This window comes from Phoxinus phoxinus (genome assembly GCF_949152265.1).
Source record: "Phoxinus phoxinus genome assembly, chromosome: 8".
Classification (NCBI taxonomy): domain Eukaryota; kingdom Metazoa; phylum Chordata; class Actinopteri; order Cypriniformes; family Leuciscidae; genus Phoxinus; species Phoxinus phoxinus.
The window spans coordinates 15,989,843-16,007,130 of NC_136883.1; the positions used below are offsets into that span (position 1 = coordinate 15,989,843).

At 42.7% G+C, this 17,288-nt stretch overlaps 1 protein-coding gene across 1 annotated transcript in view; it reads left to right on the plus strand.

Moving 5' to 3' along the window:
- Window positions 1-17,288, plus strand: part of LOC307003452 (neprilysin-like) — a 51,881-nt gene that overhangs the window by 18,757 nt on the left and 15,836 nt on the right. The window contains exons 6-9 of the mRNA XM_079621854.1: window positions 5,023-5,124; window positions 5,303-5,439; window positions 8,820-8,913; window positions 9,000-9,128. Of these exons, the coding sequence (XP_079477980.1) occupies window positions 5,023-5,124; window positions 5,303-5,439; window positions 8,820-8,913; window positions 9,000-9,128 (462 nt within the window). The remainder of the gene's footprint in view (window positions 1-5,022; window positions 5,125-5,302; window positions 5,440-8,819; window positions 8,914-8,999; window positions 9,129-17,288) is intronic.

Sequence of the window (17,288 nt, forward strand, 5' to 3'; positions counted from 1 at the left end):
CCCATGCAGGTCGGGCGAGCTCGGCTTTCCCGGGAGGAGAAGGAAAGGCGGAGATCCCAGGGCCTTTGCCTGTACTGTGGGACTGCTGGTCACTTCGCTTACAACTGCCCGGTAAAAGGGCAAGCCCGGCAGTAAATCTGAGGCTACTGTCGGGTGGGATCTCCGCTGAGAAGACCTCATCAACATCAACTCTCCTTCCGGTAAGACTTAGATGGTCAGCCAACACTCACGACTGTCTTGCACTTTTGGATTCCGGGGCAGAATGTAACTTCATGGACTACACATTCGCTCACAAGATTCACGTTCCCCTGTTACCACTCACCCATTCCATTGCTGTGCACGCCCTCAATGGTCAAGCCCTTCCCACCATCGCATTCACCACTGGACCCATTACACTCACTGTATCCGGCAATCACACAGAGACTACCTCGTTTTACATCCTGGACTCCCCCTTGGCACCTGTCGTTCTCGGTCACCCCTGGCTAATCAAGCATAACCCCAAGATTGACTGGCAGCAGAGATCAGTGTTGGAGTGGAGCAGTTTTTGTCATGAGTCCTGTCTTGCGTCTGCCTGTCCGTCTGTTATTGTTTCTGCTTTTCAGGAGGAGGCAGTGGATTTATCAAACGTGCCCACGGAGTATCTGGACCTGAAGGAAGTGTTCAGTAAGTCTCGGGCTGCTTCTCTCCCTCCGCATCGTCCCTATGACTGTGCAATAGATCTACTGCCAGGTACGTCTCCGCCTAAAGGCAAGCTTTACTCTCTTTCTATTCCCGAGAGGGAGGCCATGGAGAAATATATTTCTGATTCTCTGGCATCCAAATTCATCCGACCTTCCTCTTCTCCTGCGGGGGCGGGGTTCTTTTTTGTGGGGAAGAAGGACGGTTCTCTGCGACCTTGCATTGATTACCGAGGGCTGAATAACATCACGGTAAAGAATACTTATCCTTTGCCGTTGATGTCTTCAGCCTTCGAGAGGTTGCAGGGAGCGTCGGTCTTCACAAAACTGGACTTACGTAACGCTTATCATTTGGTCCGCATCAGGAAGGGGGATGAATGGAAGACTGCGTTTAACACCCCCAGGGGGCACTTTGAATATTTGGTTATGCCTTTCGGGCTGTCCAATAGTCCAGCAGTCTTCCAGGCACTCGTCAATGACGTGCTGAGAGACATGGTCGATCAGTTCATTTATGTCTACCTGGATGACATATTGATTTTTTCTTCGTCTCTCCAGGAACATGTTCAGCACGTCAGACGAGTGCTTCAGAGGTTGTTAGAGAATGGTCTTTTTGTCAAGGCGGAGAAATGCGCTTTTCACGCACAGTCTGTTCCTTTCTTAGGGTACATTGTGTCGTCTGAGGGGATGCGCATGGATCCTGAGAAGGTTAAGGCTGTGGTGGATTGGCCAAGTCCAGATTCCCGTAAGGCCCTACAGAGGTTTCTGGGGTTCGCCAATTTTTACCGGCGGTTCATTCGCAATTTCAGCCAACTAGCCTCACCTCTGACCGCCTTGACCTCCCCCAGAACTACGTTCAGGTGGTCAGACGCAGCCGAGGCTGCGTTTGCCAAACTGAAAGGCCGCTTTGTTTCAGCCCCCATCCTAGTTACCCCTGATCCATCACGTCAGTTCATGGTGGAGGTCGACGCGTCAGAGGTGGGGGTAGGTGCAGTGTTATCCCAACGTTCTCCTACAGACGACAGAATGCATCCGTGCGCGTTTTTGTCTCATCGTTTGTCCCCTGCCGAACGTAATTATGATATTGGTAACAGAGAGTTGTTGGCAGTCAAGTTAGCATTGGAAGAGTGGCGTCACTGGTTAGAAGGGTCGGGGGTACCTTTTATCGTATGGACCGATCATAAGAATCTGGAATACATTAGAACCGCTAAAAGATTGAACTCTAGGCAGGCTCGGTGGGCACTTTTTTTCGGACGTTTTGACTTTACTCTCTCGTACCGCCCGGGCTCCAAGAACATCAAGCCCGATTCTTTGTCACGTATTTTTGACCATTCCGATCGCCCGTCTACTCCCGAGTGCATTTTTCCGGAGTCCCTAATTGTCTCCACACTCTCATGGGAGGTCGAATCGAAGGTCAGAACGGCCTTAGAAGGGGTAACGCCTCCGCCCGGTTGTCCGCCGAACCGGTTATTTGTGCCAGAGCAATTACGGTCCAACGTCATTCAGTGGGGTCATTGTTCCAATGTGGCTTGTCATCCAGGAGTCAGTCGTACCACGTCTTTAGTTAAGCAACGATTTTGGTGGCCACGTATGGCTCGGGACGTTCACAGTTTTGTTTTGGCTTGCTCAGTTTGTGCCACTGGTAAGACTTCCAATCGACCCCCAGATGGGCTCCTTCAACCGCTGCCGATCCCTTCGAGACCCTGGTCCCACATCGCTCTAGATTTTATCACCGCCCTCCCACCCTCTCAGGGTAACACGGTAGTTTTGACCGTGGTGGACCGATTCTCGAAGGCGGTCCATTTCATTCCCTTGCCCAAATTACCCTCAGCCAAGGAGACAGCGGTAACAGTCGTTGACCACGTCTTTCGGCTACATGGCCTGCCGACAGACGTGGTCTCCGACAGAGGACCCCAATTTGTGTCCAAATTTTGGCAAGAATTTTGTAGATTACTGGGTGCGACTGTTAGTCTGTCCTCAGGGTTTCATCCCCAGAGCAATGGCCAAACTGAGAGAGCCAACCAGGATTTGGAGAGAACGTTGCGATGTTTGGTCTCCAAGAATCCTTCCTCATGGAGCCAACGACTGTCAATGGTGGAGTACGCCCACAATTCGTTACCAGTATCATCTACGGGCCTATCGCCGTTTAAGTGTAGTCTAGGTTACCAGCCACCAATTTTTCCTAGTCTGGAATCCGAAGTCGCGGTCCCCTCCGCTCACGCCTTTGTCCAGAGGTGTCGCCACACTTGGACTAGAGCCCGCGAGACTCTACTCCAAGCGGGAGCGCGCACCAAGGCTAAAGCCGATCGCCACCGGTCTAAGCCTCCCGTATACGTCGTTGGTCAAAAAGTGTGGCTTTCTACTAAGAACATTCCTCTCCGCTCCGTCTCTAATAAGCTAGCTCCCAAATTTATTGGCCCATTCACTGTCACTAAAATTATTAGCCCGGTGGCAGTCCGCCTCAAACTCCCTCCAGTGTACAGGAGGATTCATTCCGTCTTCCATGTTTCCAAAATCAAGCCCGTGTTTCGTTCTCAGTTTAATCCGCCCGTCTGGTTCCCCCCCCGCCGCGTCTCGTAGAAGGGGAGCCTACGTATTCGGTTAATCGCATTCTGGACTCAAGGCGGAGGGGACGCGGATTCCAGTACTTGGTGGACTGGGAGGGTTACGGTCCGGAGGAGAGGAGTTGGGTTCCTGCCAGAGACATCCTGGATCACTCTCTTATCGATGATTACAATCGACAGGTAAGGGAGTCTGGGGACGCCAGGAGGCGTTCCTAGGAGAGGGGGTACTGTCACGGTTCATGAATTCACTGGTTTCTTCGTGTCTCGTGTATTTGTTGTTTTGTGTGTGTGGATGTGTGTTGACGCCGCTGACCTGAAGTGTCAACCAGTCTCTCCTCCTCTCCACTCTGACTTCAAACAACCGGAACTGGACAAATACTCTGATTCATTCTGAACTTCATACACTGTTTACTCATTGGCCAGAGGAGAACTGGCCCCCGACTGAGCCTGGGTTCTCCCAAGGTTTTTTTCTCCCTTCTGTCACCTGATGGAGTTTTGGTTCCTTGCCGCTGTTGCCTTACCTTCTGGCTTGCTTAGTTGGGGACATTCAATATTCAACAATATTATAGATCTGCCTTAAAGGTGGATGATGATGAAATTATTTTTTGTATTATTTTCATGTTATCACTGTGAAGCTGCTTTGATACAATCTGTATTGTAAAAAGCGCTATATAAATAAAGATGACTTGACTTGACTTGGGCGTGGCTGCTCGTTTTGTTAATCAGCTCTCCACCTGATCTCATTCCCCTCATCAGCTACCATCAATCATCTCTGCTATATAAACTCATCGCACTCTCCTTTCCCTGTCAGATCGTTGGTTTTGGTGTCCTCAGTGTTTGTCGTCGTCAGCTCTTCCAGTTCCTGTTCCAGTTCCTGATCGTGTCCTGTTCGGTGTTTTCGTGGTGTTCGTCGTGTTGGATGTTCACTTCTCTGGATTCACCGTCACCTGTCTTCACCTCCACGCTGACCATCAAGTCCCTGCGCCACCAGCCCACCCGTGTGTTTTGCTGTGTCTTCTGACCACTAAATAAAGAGTTAAAACTTGCATATTGCTTCCGCCCCTGAATTATGACATGCGCTGCAGAGCGGAGCATGGATGCAAAGCTCGCACGTCAATGTGTGCACGCCATTGGCTTGTTTTATCAAAACTCAAAGATGACAGGCTCCCTAAGCGTGATCCCAATCAGTCGACACGTCGACTACGTCGAACTTGAGTGACTGAAAGGGAACAGTGTGTTTCTTTGCTTCACCCATATGTTGTGTTTGTGCTCCACACTGAAACAATTTGCTGGAGTGGCTGTACAGCACAACTTTGGTAAACATTACTGCCATGTTTCCCTCGGTGTTCCTGGTGAGGTTTTTACCTTTTATGATAGTAAGCTCATTCCTATTCAGTTTATACAGTATGTATTGCAGGGCTAGTCATTTGTGTTGGAGCTTAAGTCAGACCGATACTGCTGCTGAGACATTTTTCTTGACAATAATAATACAGTTAAATGCTCATGCTCAGTAAAAATCACAACGTTGGCATATGGAATTATGCAACAGCAGTGGATTTGGTTCAGAGGAGTGTACACAGCAAGGTTATGTCCTAGATTTGATTCTCTATTGAAGCAATGGCAATAAAATAAAATAAAATAAAAATAACTTATTAGGGGATTGGGCTGCTGTGTATATACAAAGTGGAGGGACTGGAATGGTAGAAGAAAACTGGACAAAACCTGTTAAATCTCCTTGCATCCCAGGAAATTCACTGAAATCCATGCTCTCCCTGTCGTCATAGGCTACAGACACACCAGAGGACAGAAACAACCCGGTTCTGCTTTATAACAAGGTGCCTCTGGAGACCCTGAACAACAACTTCACCCTGGACTTTGATTCCAGGGTAAAAAAAAAAAGAAGAAGAAGAAAAACAAGTGTTACCTCCCATGCTACTGCATACAATTACTTATCATAAACATCTATGCAGTTTTCCTATAATATGTATAATTTGATCTTTAATGAACAGTATTATTTTTCGTATCCTCAAATAACAGATTTTGTTCTGCACTGCTCCTATTCAGGTGTTCAACTGGACACTCTTTACTAACAAGATCATGGATACAGTTGGTGTTCCTATTACAGACAGTGAGGAGGTTATTGTGTATGCCCCAAATTACTTTAAGAGGCTCAATCCTGTTCTTGCCAAGTACACAAAGAGGTAGTTCACTGCATGCACCGTTTTCTATCTAGTGCTCTAGTCTAGAATATGCTTTTAAAATGTTGTTATAGAACACAACCACATGCATAAAAAAATGTATGGTGCATGGGTAATTTATTAACTAAGAATTGTACATTTTGATTTCATGGTGACTTTAACATCTGTTTCTTGACTATTTTTTTGTTGAGACAGCTAAATTTAAAGATGTGTACACATAAAAAATGCTGAAGAACGTCTCAGGTTACGCATGTAACGGTTCTCTGAGAAGGAACGAGATGTTGCATTGTGATGGTAACAATATTAAAAAGCTTCTGCATGAGCTGGTGTCTGAAACACGTGTGGAAAACAAGCCATCACATTGGCTGGAGAAAAGTCAGGTGAAGGAACATATAGGGAGTATTGATAAATCCGAGTATGGGTTGTTTCAAGACCTTGACCCCTCAGTGTGGAGGTCTGGAAAAAATGGCAGATGTTTATGGGGCTGATGTCCCTGACCGCTTGTGAGAAAGCACTCATATAGCCTACTTTTCTTGTTTTGCGTTTTCACTTCTGGCCATTCAATACTAAGTTTCTCTACTGCTCGAGTAACCACCTCTACAGCAGCAAGGGAAAGGGCAGAGCCAAATCCAGTGGCGCAAATCCAAAGATCATTCTGACCTTGATCTTTATCAATCCCTCCTCTCTTCCTTCTCAGCTAACATATCTACTGCTAAAATGACTTACTATCACAACAAAATTAACAATTCTTCTGACTCTCGCATGCTTTTCAAAACCTTCTCCTCCCTTCTTAACCCTCCTCCTCCTCCTCCTTCATCTACCCATACAGCTGATGATTTTGCCTCATTCTTCATAAACAAAACTACCACCATCAGCGGCCAATTTACCAATCCACAAACTAACACACACATTTTACCAGCTAACACACACATTCTACCTTCCTTCTCCTTGCTTTCAGAGACAGAAGTCTCCAAACTCCTTCTTTCCAATCGCCCTACTACCTGTCCGCTTGATCCCATTCCCACTAACCTACTTCAAGCTATTTCTTCCTCGGTTATACCCACACTCACACACGTCATAAACACATCTCTTCACACTGGTACATTTCCCACAGCATTCAAGCAGGCTCGGGTAACCCCACTGCTTAAGAAACCCACTCTAAATCCAGCACATCTAGAGAATTACAGACCGGTATCTCTTCTTCCTTTCGTCGCAAAAACACTTGAACGAGTTGTTTTCAACCAGATCTCCTCCTTTCTTACGCAGAACAACCTCTTGGACAACAATCAGTCTGGCTTCAAAAGCGGACACTCGACTGAGACTGCTCTGCTCTCAGTAATTGAAGCTCTGAGATTGGCAAGAGCTGCTTCCAAGTCCTCAGTTCTCATCCTGCTGGATCTGTCTGCTGCCTTTGACACAGTTAACCACCAGATCCTCCTGACAATCCTAAAGATGAAGGGAATCTCGGGAACTGCACTCCAGTGGTTCAAGTCTTATCTCTCGGGTAGGTCCTTTAGGGTGTCGTGGAGGGGTGAGGTGTCTAAGACCCAACATCTAGCTACTGGTGTGCCTCAGGGCTCAGTGCTTGGACCACTTCTCTTCTCCATCTACATGACATCACTAGGATCTGTGATTCAGAAACATGGCTTTTCCTACCACTGCTACGCTGATGACACACAACTCTACCTCTCATTCCAGCCTGATGATCCGACGGTAGCCGCTCGCATCTCAGCCTGCCTGACAGACATTTCTGGCTGGATGAAGGACCACCACCTTCAACTAAACCTTGCGAAGACAGAGCTACTCGTAATCCCGGCTAACCCAGCACTTCATCACAACTACACCATTCAGCTAGGCTCGTCATCCATAACTCCATCAAGATCAGCCAGGAACCTTGGAGTTGTAATTGACGACCAATTGAATTTCACAGATCACATTGCTAGCACTGCCCGGTCATGCAGATTTGCCTTGTACAACATCAGAAGGATCAGGCCCTTCCTATCAGAGCATGCTACACAACTGCTTGTTCAGGCGCTTGTTCTATCCAGACTGGACTATTGTAATGCTCTCCTGGCTGGTCTCCCAGCTTGCACTGTCAAACCTCTGCAACTGATCCAGAATGCTGCAGCTAGAGTGGTCTTCAACGAGCCGAAGAGAGCACACGTCACTCCTCTCCTAACAAAATTGCACTGGTTGCCGATTGCCGCTCGCATCAAATTCAAGTCACTGACGTTTGCCTACAGAACAACCACTGGCACTGCTCCCTCATACCTGAACTCATTACTTCAGACTTATGTGCCATCCAGAAACCTACGCTCTGCAAGTGAGCGCCGTCTTGTGGTGCCATCTCAAAGAGGCAGAAAATCTCTTTCTCGGACCTTTACCATGACTGTTCCCTACTGGTGGAATGATCTGCCTAACTCAGCCAGAGCCGCTGAGTCCGTACCCATTTTTAAGAAATTGCTGAAGACATATCTTTTTCGGCAGCATTTAATCCAGTAATACTAACACTTCTCTCTTCTCTATTCTAACAAAAAAAAAAAAAAAAAAAAAAAAAAAAAAAAAAAAACTGTACGTTGGATTGTACTGTGAAGGGTCATAGCACTTACATACTGTTGGTCTACTGCTAGTTTAATTGCTTCTATTGTCTCTCATTTGTAAGTCGCTTTGGATAAAAGCGTCTGCTAAATGAATAAATGTAAATGTAAATGTAGAGCCCATCTCAAACTCATCCACCAGATCCATCTTTGAACCTCATGATTTAAGTCGACACGCCGCCTTGGCAGATGTGGGACCCTAACCACAGGGCACTGACGGCTGACCATCCCTCGAGAAGAGAGCCGGACATGAGCGGAGCTTCCTTAAAGTGAATTTCTCACAGTGAGTGCAATCGCCTCCCCCGAGAGAAGATCTAGCATGCTCTGCTCCTAAGCATATCACACACAGATCATGTTTGTCACTCCTTATAAGAAAGTGGGGGCATGGTGGAACACACTGTTTATATTGCTTGTCTGATGCCATGGCTTTATCTTTCACAACAAACATTGATGGTAGACAAACTTAGATTCTTTTTTCATTTTTTCACTTCTAACACACACAATGGACATTCAACACGCACGTAAACAAATGGCTTCCTGGAGACAAAGAAGCTGATGACACATTTTTCAGGCGTCTATTTATGGTCTTCATGGCAAACTGATGTTACGTCACATGATATTTCTCTGGCCAATGTGATTGGCTTGTTTTCCCCTAGTGTTAACGTCATAATGCAGCATTGAGTTCCACTCGAAAGGGAACTATCTCTATAACTGGGCTCCCTGAATTCACTAGACAAATTAAAAATATACAGTATATACATATAAACCATGTGATTGTATGTGCAGGGACATGCAAAACTACCTGGTGTGGCGTTTTGTTATGAATTTGGTGGTTGGTTTAAGCAGGAAATACAGGGAAACCAGAAAAGCTTTCAGAAAGGTGAAGACCAACTTTTTTTTATTCAAACTGTGAATTAACTGTCATAATTTTAAAAACATTTATGCCCTTTATCCCACCTCTCTTAGGCTATCTATGGGACTACATCTGAAGCAGCAGTTTGGAGACAGTGTACCATCTATGTGAACAACAACATGGAGAATGCTGTGGGGAGATTGTACGTGGAGGAAGCCTTTGCTGGAGATAGCAAAGATATGGTGAGCTGTGTGTGTATGCAGTGTATGTCTGTGTGGGTCCTATAATGATTCCTGGATGTGCTTGTGTGTTTGTACATAATCTCAGTCCTGTGTGGGATGACTTGAGTCCATATGAGGCCAATTTCCTCAACTATGTCTTCAACTATGGGCACTGAAAAAAATTATAATAATTTCACCCTCACCAAGTATTTTTTTCGAAAACACTGTTGTGAATATTTCCATCACATCTCAACCTACAGGATGTGTTTTTCATAGCACAGTTTCTGTTATGAAATTCTGTCATTTTAAACATCCTTTGTTAGCATGTTTGTAGCCTAAATACAAACAGTAAAAAAAATGTTAAAAAAAAAAATGCTTTTTTCTGTTTGCATTAATTGACAATTACTATTTGACTGGAAATGACGACCAATATCTTTATTCTGGGGACGTTACCCCAGCATCAGCAGAAGCAGTGTTGCGGCCGGGTGAGAAGAGCTAAGAGTCCAAATTAAAACAATTCCCCATCGTCCAAATTAAACAATTCCCCATCGTAAGTACACATTGATGGCCTAAGACACGAAACGAGCGGTTTGTGTGAGAAAACGAACGGTATTTATATTGTTTTTACCTCTTGTAACACAGCCACGTCCAAGTGATCTGAGGGCGCGGGCGCTTCCTTCTGTGTGACGTGTACGCAGACTGGTGCATAGATATATATACACTAGATTCCGCATTAAATACATTCGTTCCAATGAACTGCTGTAGCCGAGGCGACATCTAGTGTATACATCTATGCACCAGTCTGCGCACACGTCACACACTAGGATGCGCTCGCGCCCTCAGATCACTTGGACGTGGCTGTGTTACAAGAGGTAAAAAACAATATAAATACTGTTCGTTTTCTCACACAAACCGCTCGTTTCGTGTCTTAGGCCATAAATGTGTACTTATGATGGGGAATTGTTTAATTTGGACGATGGGGAATTGTTTTAATTTGGACTCTGTGCATGCTCGTTGAGACAGTAACTATAGACCTGCATGATATGACTGACAGACAAGAACAGTTTGACCTAAAAATATAAAAATTGAAACTACTGCGGAAACAAAGACACCTACATCTTGGATGCCCTTGAGGTAAGCTAAAACATACCAAAATTTAATTTCAAAGTGAATTATCCCTTTAAGAAAAATTCACTTTTATAAGGTGTTTGAACACAAATGTGTGTCCACAGTGTGTGTAAACAACCAGCCTATAATGGTAAAAACCCACCAAATACTTTTTTTTATAATCCCCATATATTTTTATCAATCTCTCACAACAAGCGGTTTCAAATTTCCCCCTACTCCTACGTAAGAGTAGGGAAACCCTGCCCACAACTGGTGACGATCTGCACTAGATCCCACCCTGAGTGAGAAGCAGCAGTCCGACATTATAACCGTAAACAAAACGATACCTGCTCTATCTCCATGCAGCATATATTTTCTGGCTCTGTGTGCATCCTAATACAGTTAACATGACAGTACAGGTTAGTCGATGAGATTAATCAATGTAACTCCACAACAACTACATAAATGTATCCGCTAACCATTCTGAAATGTCCAAATCTAACAAGTTGCAGCCTCATCCTGAGTTTCTCCTGTAGGAAACGTTTTCCTTCGTCAAAGCAGACCAGGAGACGTTGGGATATCTTTCAAGCATAAGTTATTATTTTATTGAGAACTCTCTGTGCGTAGCTGCAGGTCGTCCAACAGTCTAAAAAAAAAAAACGCAAACAGTATACATTGTAGTTTATATCCATTCCAAGGGGGAGGGATTTACATTTACAAGGAGAAGACTCTGAACAAAGCATGTAAATGAAGTAGCCGTTAGCTCGTTACCAAACTTTCCGCGGCTCTAATCTCATCAGCATAACTATTCAAATGCTTAGAGGCTAATCCAATCAGTCGAACTATTCAATGACTGGGGCTGGGGCTCGGGCTCCAAGAGCCATTAAAGACAAAAGGTGAGTCTCTGACTCATTTACAGGTCTGGCAGGAATCTCCTGCTGGAAACTCAATAATCATCATTTATACCTCAAATGCTAAAATCAGTCTACTAAACTTTCTCAGTTTATTTAAGGTATTGGAACCTAAATTAAACATTTAATACATTTGTAACCCTGGACTCCATTTGTGTCTGACTCCGGTTCAAACGTGTAAGTAGGTATTATTGACATTTTTCCTGAGAGAAATTAGGCTATTATGTTGTTCCCATAGTATCCGAAGCACATATAAAGGATCGGCCGTCGTCTGAACGCATTTAAAGGGGGGGTACAATCGTGTTTCATGTATTCAGAGTTGTTTACAGTGTTAAAGAGATGGATTCTCATGCTAATAATGGCCAAAGTTTGAAAAGTTATTTTGAACGAATAACAGAGAATTTCTGTGCTGAAAATCATACTTCCGGGTTGCAACACGTTTCGGCTGTTTTTTTTCTATCGTAGATCTAATGACGTAGACCAGAGTGGAACTCCTTATATGAGCATTGCTCTCGGAAAAGCGCACGCACACGTCGACCAGAGGAGAGAAAGACCCTCTTATATACTGTCTATGGAAAGACCCAAGCGTATATCTACGCGCGCTACTACCGGAAATCATCATCATCAGCGCTAAATAGGAATGGTTGATGTCAAGAATGTCTCCAAAAAAGTGTGTTTTGGGATGTGAGGGAAAGTTTACCTTGTTCAGCTTCCCAAAGAACCCAGTGTTACTGGAACAGTGGATGCAGTTTGTATTTCCGGGACAGCAAAGGAGTGTGGCAAGTGCGGTTTTGTGTTCTGGTCATTTCAGTGACGAATGTTTTATTAACAAGGATTTGCAAACCGGTTGCAATTAAAACCTGGCGTGGTCCCAGTGATAAAACACCCCATTCATGTAAGTACAACGGTATCACGCGCTCCCGCTTGACTCTATAGCTCCGCCCACGCCCAGAATCAATGACCTCGGCTTTTTCCGGATAGAATCGGAAAGCTGTATTTTTATTTTATAAATATGATGAAACTAAAGACTTTTTGGAGATATGAAGGACGCACTATTACTCTATAGGTACTCAATATTAACATGAGATTGACTGAAACTAAGTATTTTACCCCCCCTTTAAAGGAAAGAAAAAACACAAATGGAGATTTTTCTCTCACACCCAAAAAGGGGCAGATTTGACAAGCTATAATAAAAAATCTCGGTGGTATTTTGAGCTGAAACTTTACAGACACATTCTGAGGACACCAGGGGCCGAATGTATAAAGCCACTCAGAATAAAATTTTAGTCTCAAGTTTGTCAAAATTCTAAGAATGACATAATTTTACTCTTATTCCTAAACTTAAGAATAAGTGTGATTCATAAAGCTTCCTAAGTGTTAAGACTTGGTCTCAGCTCCTAAATTATTTAAGAGAGCTGGAGAGGTTTCCTAACCTAGTTAGGAGTAACAAGATGGCAGCAGAGAGGATGTGGCCATGCACTTTTCAATGAAAATATGATATATTGTAGTTAAATGAGTTGCATTAATTGACAATTACTATTTGACTGGAAATGACGACCAATATCTTTATTCTGATCACAAGTGATATTTACTTTTTTCCCTACACATCATATGTCTCTCATATGCTCTTCACTGACTTCTTCAACAAACAGCAGCCGCCTTTTACAGTTCCTCCTTAACAAAATAACGAGCTTTTCCTTATGTCGTAACCGTAATTACAAGATGGCAACTCGTGACGTTCTACCCGGAGCTATTCAAATCCTCAGACTTATGCATTTCTATGTCAACACTATCAACGCCGAAATGACCTGCAGCAGTCAGGTAGTACAAGTAGAGCTCTGTAAGTTGTTTACGTTTATTATTATTGTAATGTTATGTGCTTTTAGACATTAGTTATTTAACGCTGTCTCTCGTGACGGTTTGTAGCCTCTGCTCTTGCTGTGTTTTGAATGAGGCGTGGCTTTGGAGTTCACTCTGAAGGGAGGGTGGGATCTTATGCTTTCAAAACTACTTTGTTATTTCTAGCCTCTCCGGAATTGCCTACCCTTCCTTTAAAGAAACACTTTATTTGAAGAATTCTCATCATTTACAAAAAAAAAACCAGGCAGATTAGTGTTCTTTAGATTTTATTGATTATTTGCTAACACTTTATTTCAATAGTCCACTCTTGACATTCTATTAACTATAAATAACTTTGCAACTACATGTCAACTAACTCTTAAAGAATTAGTCCCCCAACAGACATTCTACTGACTATAAGTAACTTTGCACCTACTGTATGTCAACTTATTCTACTAACCTCAGCAGAGAGGACGTGGCCATGCACTTTTCAACGAAAATATGATGTATTGTAGTTAAATGAGTTGATCAAACAATAAAAAAGTTTAATCACCAAGGTATTATTTTTGTAACTTACCTTTAAGACATTTTATAGCAATGAAATTAAAGTAATAATTATATTTTTGGCGACTGGAAAAATGCAGCAGTGCACCGGTGATGACTCGAGCCCTTCAGTCCACAGTTAGAAGGCTCTTGAATAGCACTATTGTGACACTGACCACACCAAATATACAGTGGTGGAAAAATTTGATGTTTTTTTATTTTTTTTAATGACCCTACAAGTTTGCTTAAACCATCAAATTATGAGGAAAATATTTGTATATTTATATTTTTTAAATGTTTTAAAATGAGGGAAGAACAAAACACTAAACTTTGACAAAAATGATTTCAAGTCAAGTGCTTTTTACAATACAAATTGTTTTAAAGCAGCTTTACAGAGATTACAGGAAAATAATGCAACAAAGTTAGTCTTAACTGTACAGCAGCTCACTAGAAAATAGTGTCATTGTCCTGCTTAAGTAAGTTCAGTGTTGATTCATTTCTACCAGAAAGACTCGAGAGGCAAAATGACGTCACAAAGTATACATTTATTAACAGCCCAGCAAGCAAGTATTGCGTTATAACGTTTTTTGCCGTAGGCCCTGTCCGTAGCTCGCAATTTGAGGGTACGGAATTTGCATTTCCTGCCTGAAGACGAAGGCAGGGGTGCAGCCGACCCCCGGGAGGTATGAGGTATGGACAGATGAAGGACCCCTGGGGAGGTATGAGGTATGGACAGATGACCCCCGGGAGGTAAGAGGTATGGAGAGATGAAGGACCCCCGGGGAGGTATGGGGAGGGACCATCCTGGTGATGGTGGGGAGGATGGAGGGTAATGTAGGCATCAGCATCTGTGAACTCAGACAGGTGCAAGTACCGATCTTTTATACTACAAGTATAAGTGTTTATACTAGAAGGTAATAAGTGACGGGACAATTTAGTCTTCCTGGCAGAACTTAAGCTAAAGCTTAAAGGAGAACTCCGGTCAATTTTAACATTGAGCTCAATTTTTAGTAAATTTGGAGTGCTGTCAATACAGAGAACAACGACAAAAATCGGTGTTGCCTACACTGTGTTATCCTATTTTTAAAATTTGCACCCTATTGACTTGAATGGGGCAAGTTTTAAACCTGCTTTTATCCTCTTAACATATTTGATGTGTCATACAAGTGCCCAGCCATGTTGAGTGATTCCTTAAGAGTGAACACGAGTGAATCTGACTGCAGTAGATGTGAAAAATATGAATAAAAATGATGTTATATCAGCCAGCGCAAATACCTGTATTTAGTTCCTGTTTTCGGTGGAAGTCCAAAGTAGTCGATTGTCGAGTTCACGCGCGTGATCATAGTAACTAAACCTATGCGCGTGAACTCGACAATCGACTACTTTGGACTTCCACCGAAAACAGGAACTAAATACAGGTATTTGCGCTGGCTAATATAACATCATTTTTATTCATATCTTTCACATCTACTGCAGTCAGATTCACTCGTGTTCACTCTTAAGGAATCACTCAACATGGCTGGGCACTTGTAATGACACATCAAATATGTTAAGAGGATAAAAGCAGGTTTAAAACTTGCCCCATTGAAGTCAATAGGGTGCACATTTTAAAAATAGGGTAACACAGTGTAGGCAACACTGATTTTTGTCGTTGTTCTCTGTATTGACAGCACTCCAAATTTACTAAAAATTGAGCTCAATGTTAAAATTGACCGGAGTTCTCCTTTAAGCTAAAAAATCATTAGTTATCTATTTAGTTCATTTATCTACAGCCACTCTGGTGAAAACAGTGATGTCATCGTCCAGCTCAGTTCAGTTCTCACATAATGGTGTCAATGCATCTCCGGACGCACCCTGTTTTATTCTGGGAGATTTTAATAAGTGTACTTTGAAGAAATCACTCTGCCATTTTAATCAGTATGTGACTTGTCCAACACGTAAGGATTCAATTCTGGATTTGTGTTATGGATTGATTAAAGGAGCTTACAAGTCATTTTGTAAACCACCTTTGGGGGAACATCAGATCATAATATGGTTTTACTCGTCCCTATATACAAAACAGTTCTGAAACGTGAAAAGGCACAGGTAATTAAGGCACGAAAAGGCACGAAAGACTGGTCTGAAGATGCTACGTTATGTTTAAAAGGGTGTCTGGAGTGTACAGATTGGACTGTTTTTATGGTCTCTGGTTCGGACATTGATCAAGTAACAGATGAAATTTGTAGTTCTGCTTGGGAAGGGATGCATTTAATTACAGGCCAGGATAGTAGGAAAATAAATAATAGAATTAGTTTCAACGGATTCAGTTCAGATGCAGTGTTATCGCAGGATTTTAATAATTTTGATATGAGATTTGATACATATGATTTTAAATCGGAAATTGAGGATTTGAAAAATAAGTGTAGGATAAACGGAGAGAATGTTTGTGTCCCTTTTGATGTAGGGGATGTGATAACAGCTTTTAAACAATGTAGAATCAGGAAGGCACCGGGGCCTGATAATATTGGGGGTCGTTTACTTAAGGAATGTGCTGAGCAGTTAGGACCAATATTTTATGAAATCTTTGCTTGGTCCCTACAACTACAAAAAGTACCTGCACGGTGGAAGCAGTCTATTGTGATTCCTTTGCCAAAAAAACAGAATGCACAGATATTAGATGATTTTAGAGCTGTGGCGCTCACATCCTTAGTGATGAAATGCTTAGAAAAATTAGTGAAGAGAGAAATTATGCAAAGAACTGAGAGCTCTCTAGACCCTCTTCAATTTGCGTATAGGAATAAACGAGGCGTAGAGGATGCAGTTTCAACTCTCTTACATTTAGTATTTCAGTATTTAGAGAAGCCGAAAACTTTTGTTAAATTACTTTTTATTGATTTTTCATCCGCCTTCAACACCATTCAGCCACATATTTTAGTGGATAAACTGATTAAAGAATTTGGGTTGGACTTTTATTTGGTAGGCTGGATTTTAGATTTCCTTGTGCAGAGAACACAGAGAGTCAAAGTAAATGATTGTTTTTCTAAATGGCTGGTGTCATCTACTGGGTCACCTCAAGGATGTGTCCTTTCTCCCTTATTATATATACTAATGATTGTAAGAGTAGTTTTAGTAATAGGCACAAAATAAAATTAGCTGATGACTCTGTAATTGTTAGCTTATTGAGTGAGGAGGATCCTATGCATGGTCCTGTGGTTGAGGATTTTACTGTTTGGTGTCAGAATGCTTTTTAAAAACTTAATGTTCTGAAAACTAAAGAGATGACTATTGATTTTAGAGTGAGGGGAAAATCAACTCACGATAAGCAAATAAGTATTAATGGAACAGGTATCCAGAGTGTTGATTAGATTGTAAATTGACCTTTTCCGCAAATACTGATGCTTTGTGTAAGAAGGGGCAGCAAAGGTTGTATTGCTTGCGTAAACTAAGGTCATTTAATGTGGATAAAACATTGATGTGCATATTCTATAGATCCTATATCGAGTCGTTTTTATCCTTTTCATTGTTGTGCTGGTTTAATTCTCTGAATGTGAAAAATAAAAATCGGATTGAGATGATGGTAAAACAGGGAAATAAAATAACAGGGAGGAAGCAGATGACCATGGCTCAGTTATACCATAGACAGGCTTTGGGTAAAGCCCAGAACATTTTGTTAGAAGATTCCCACCCCTTGTATCAGGGGTCACCAAACTTTTTTCTCTGGGGGCCACATTATCGTTCCTGACTGTGATGGGGGGCCGGGGCCGGGTCAGCTATATAACATAGAATTGTATAACCCAGACCA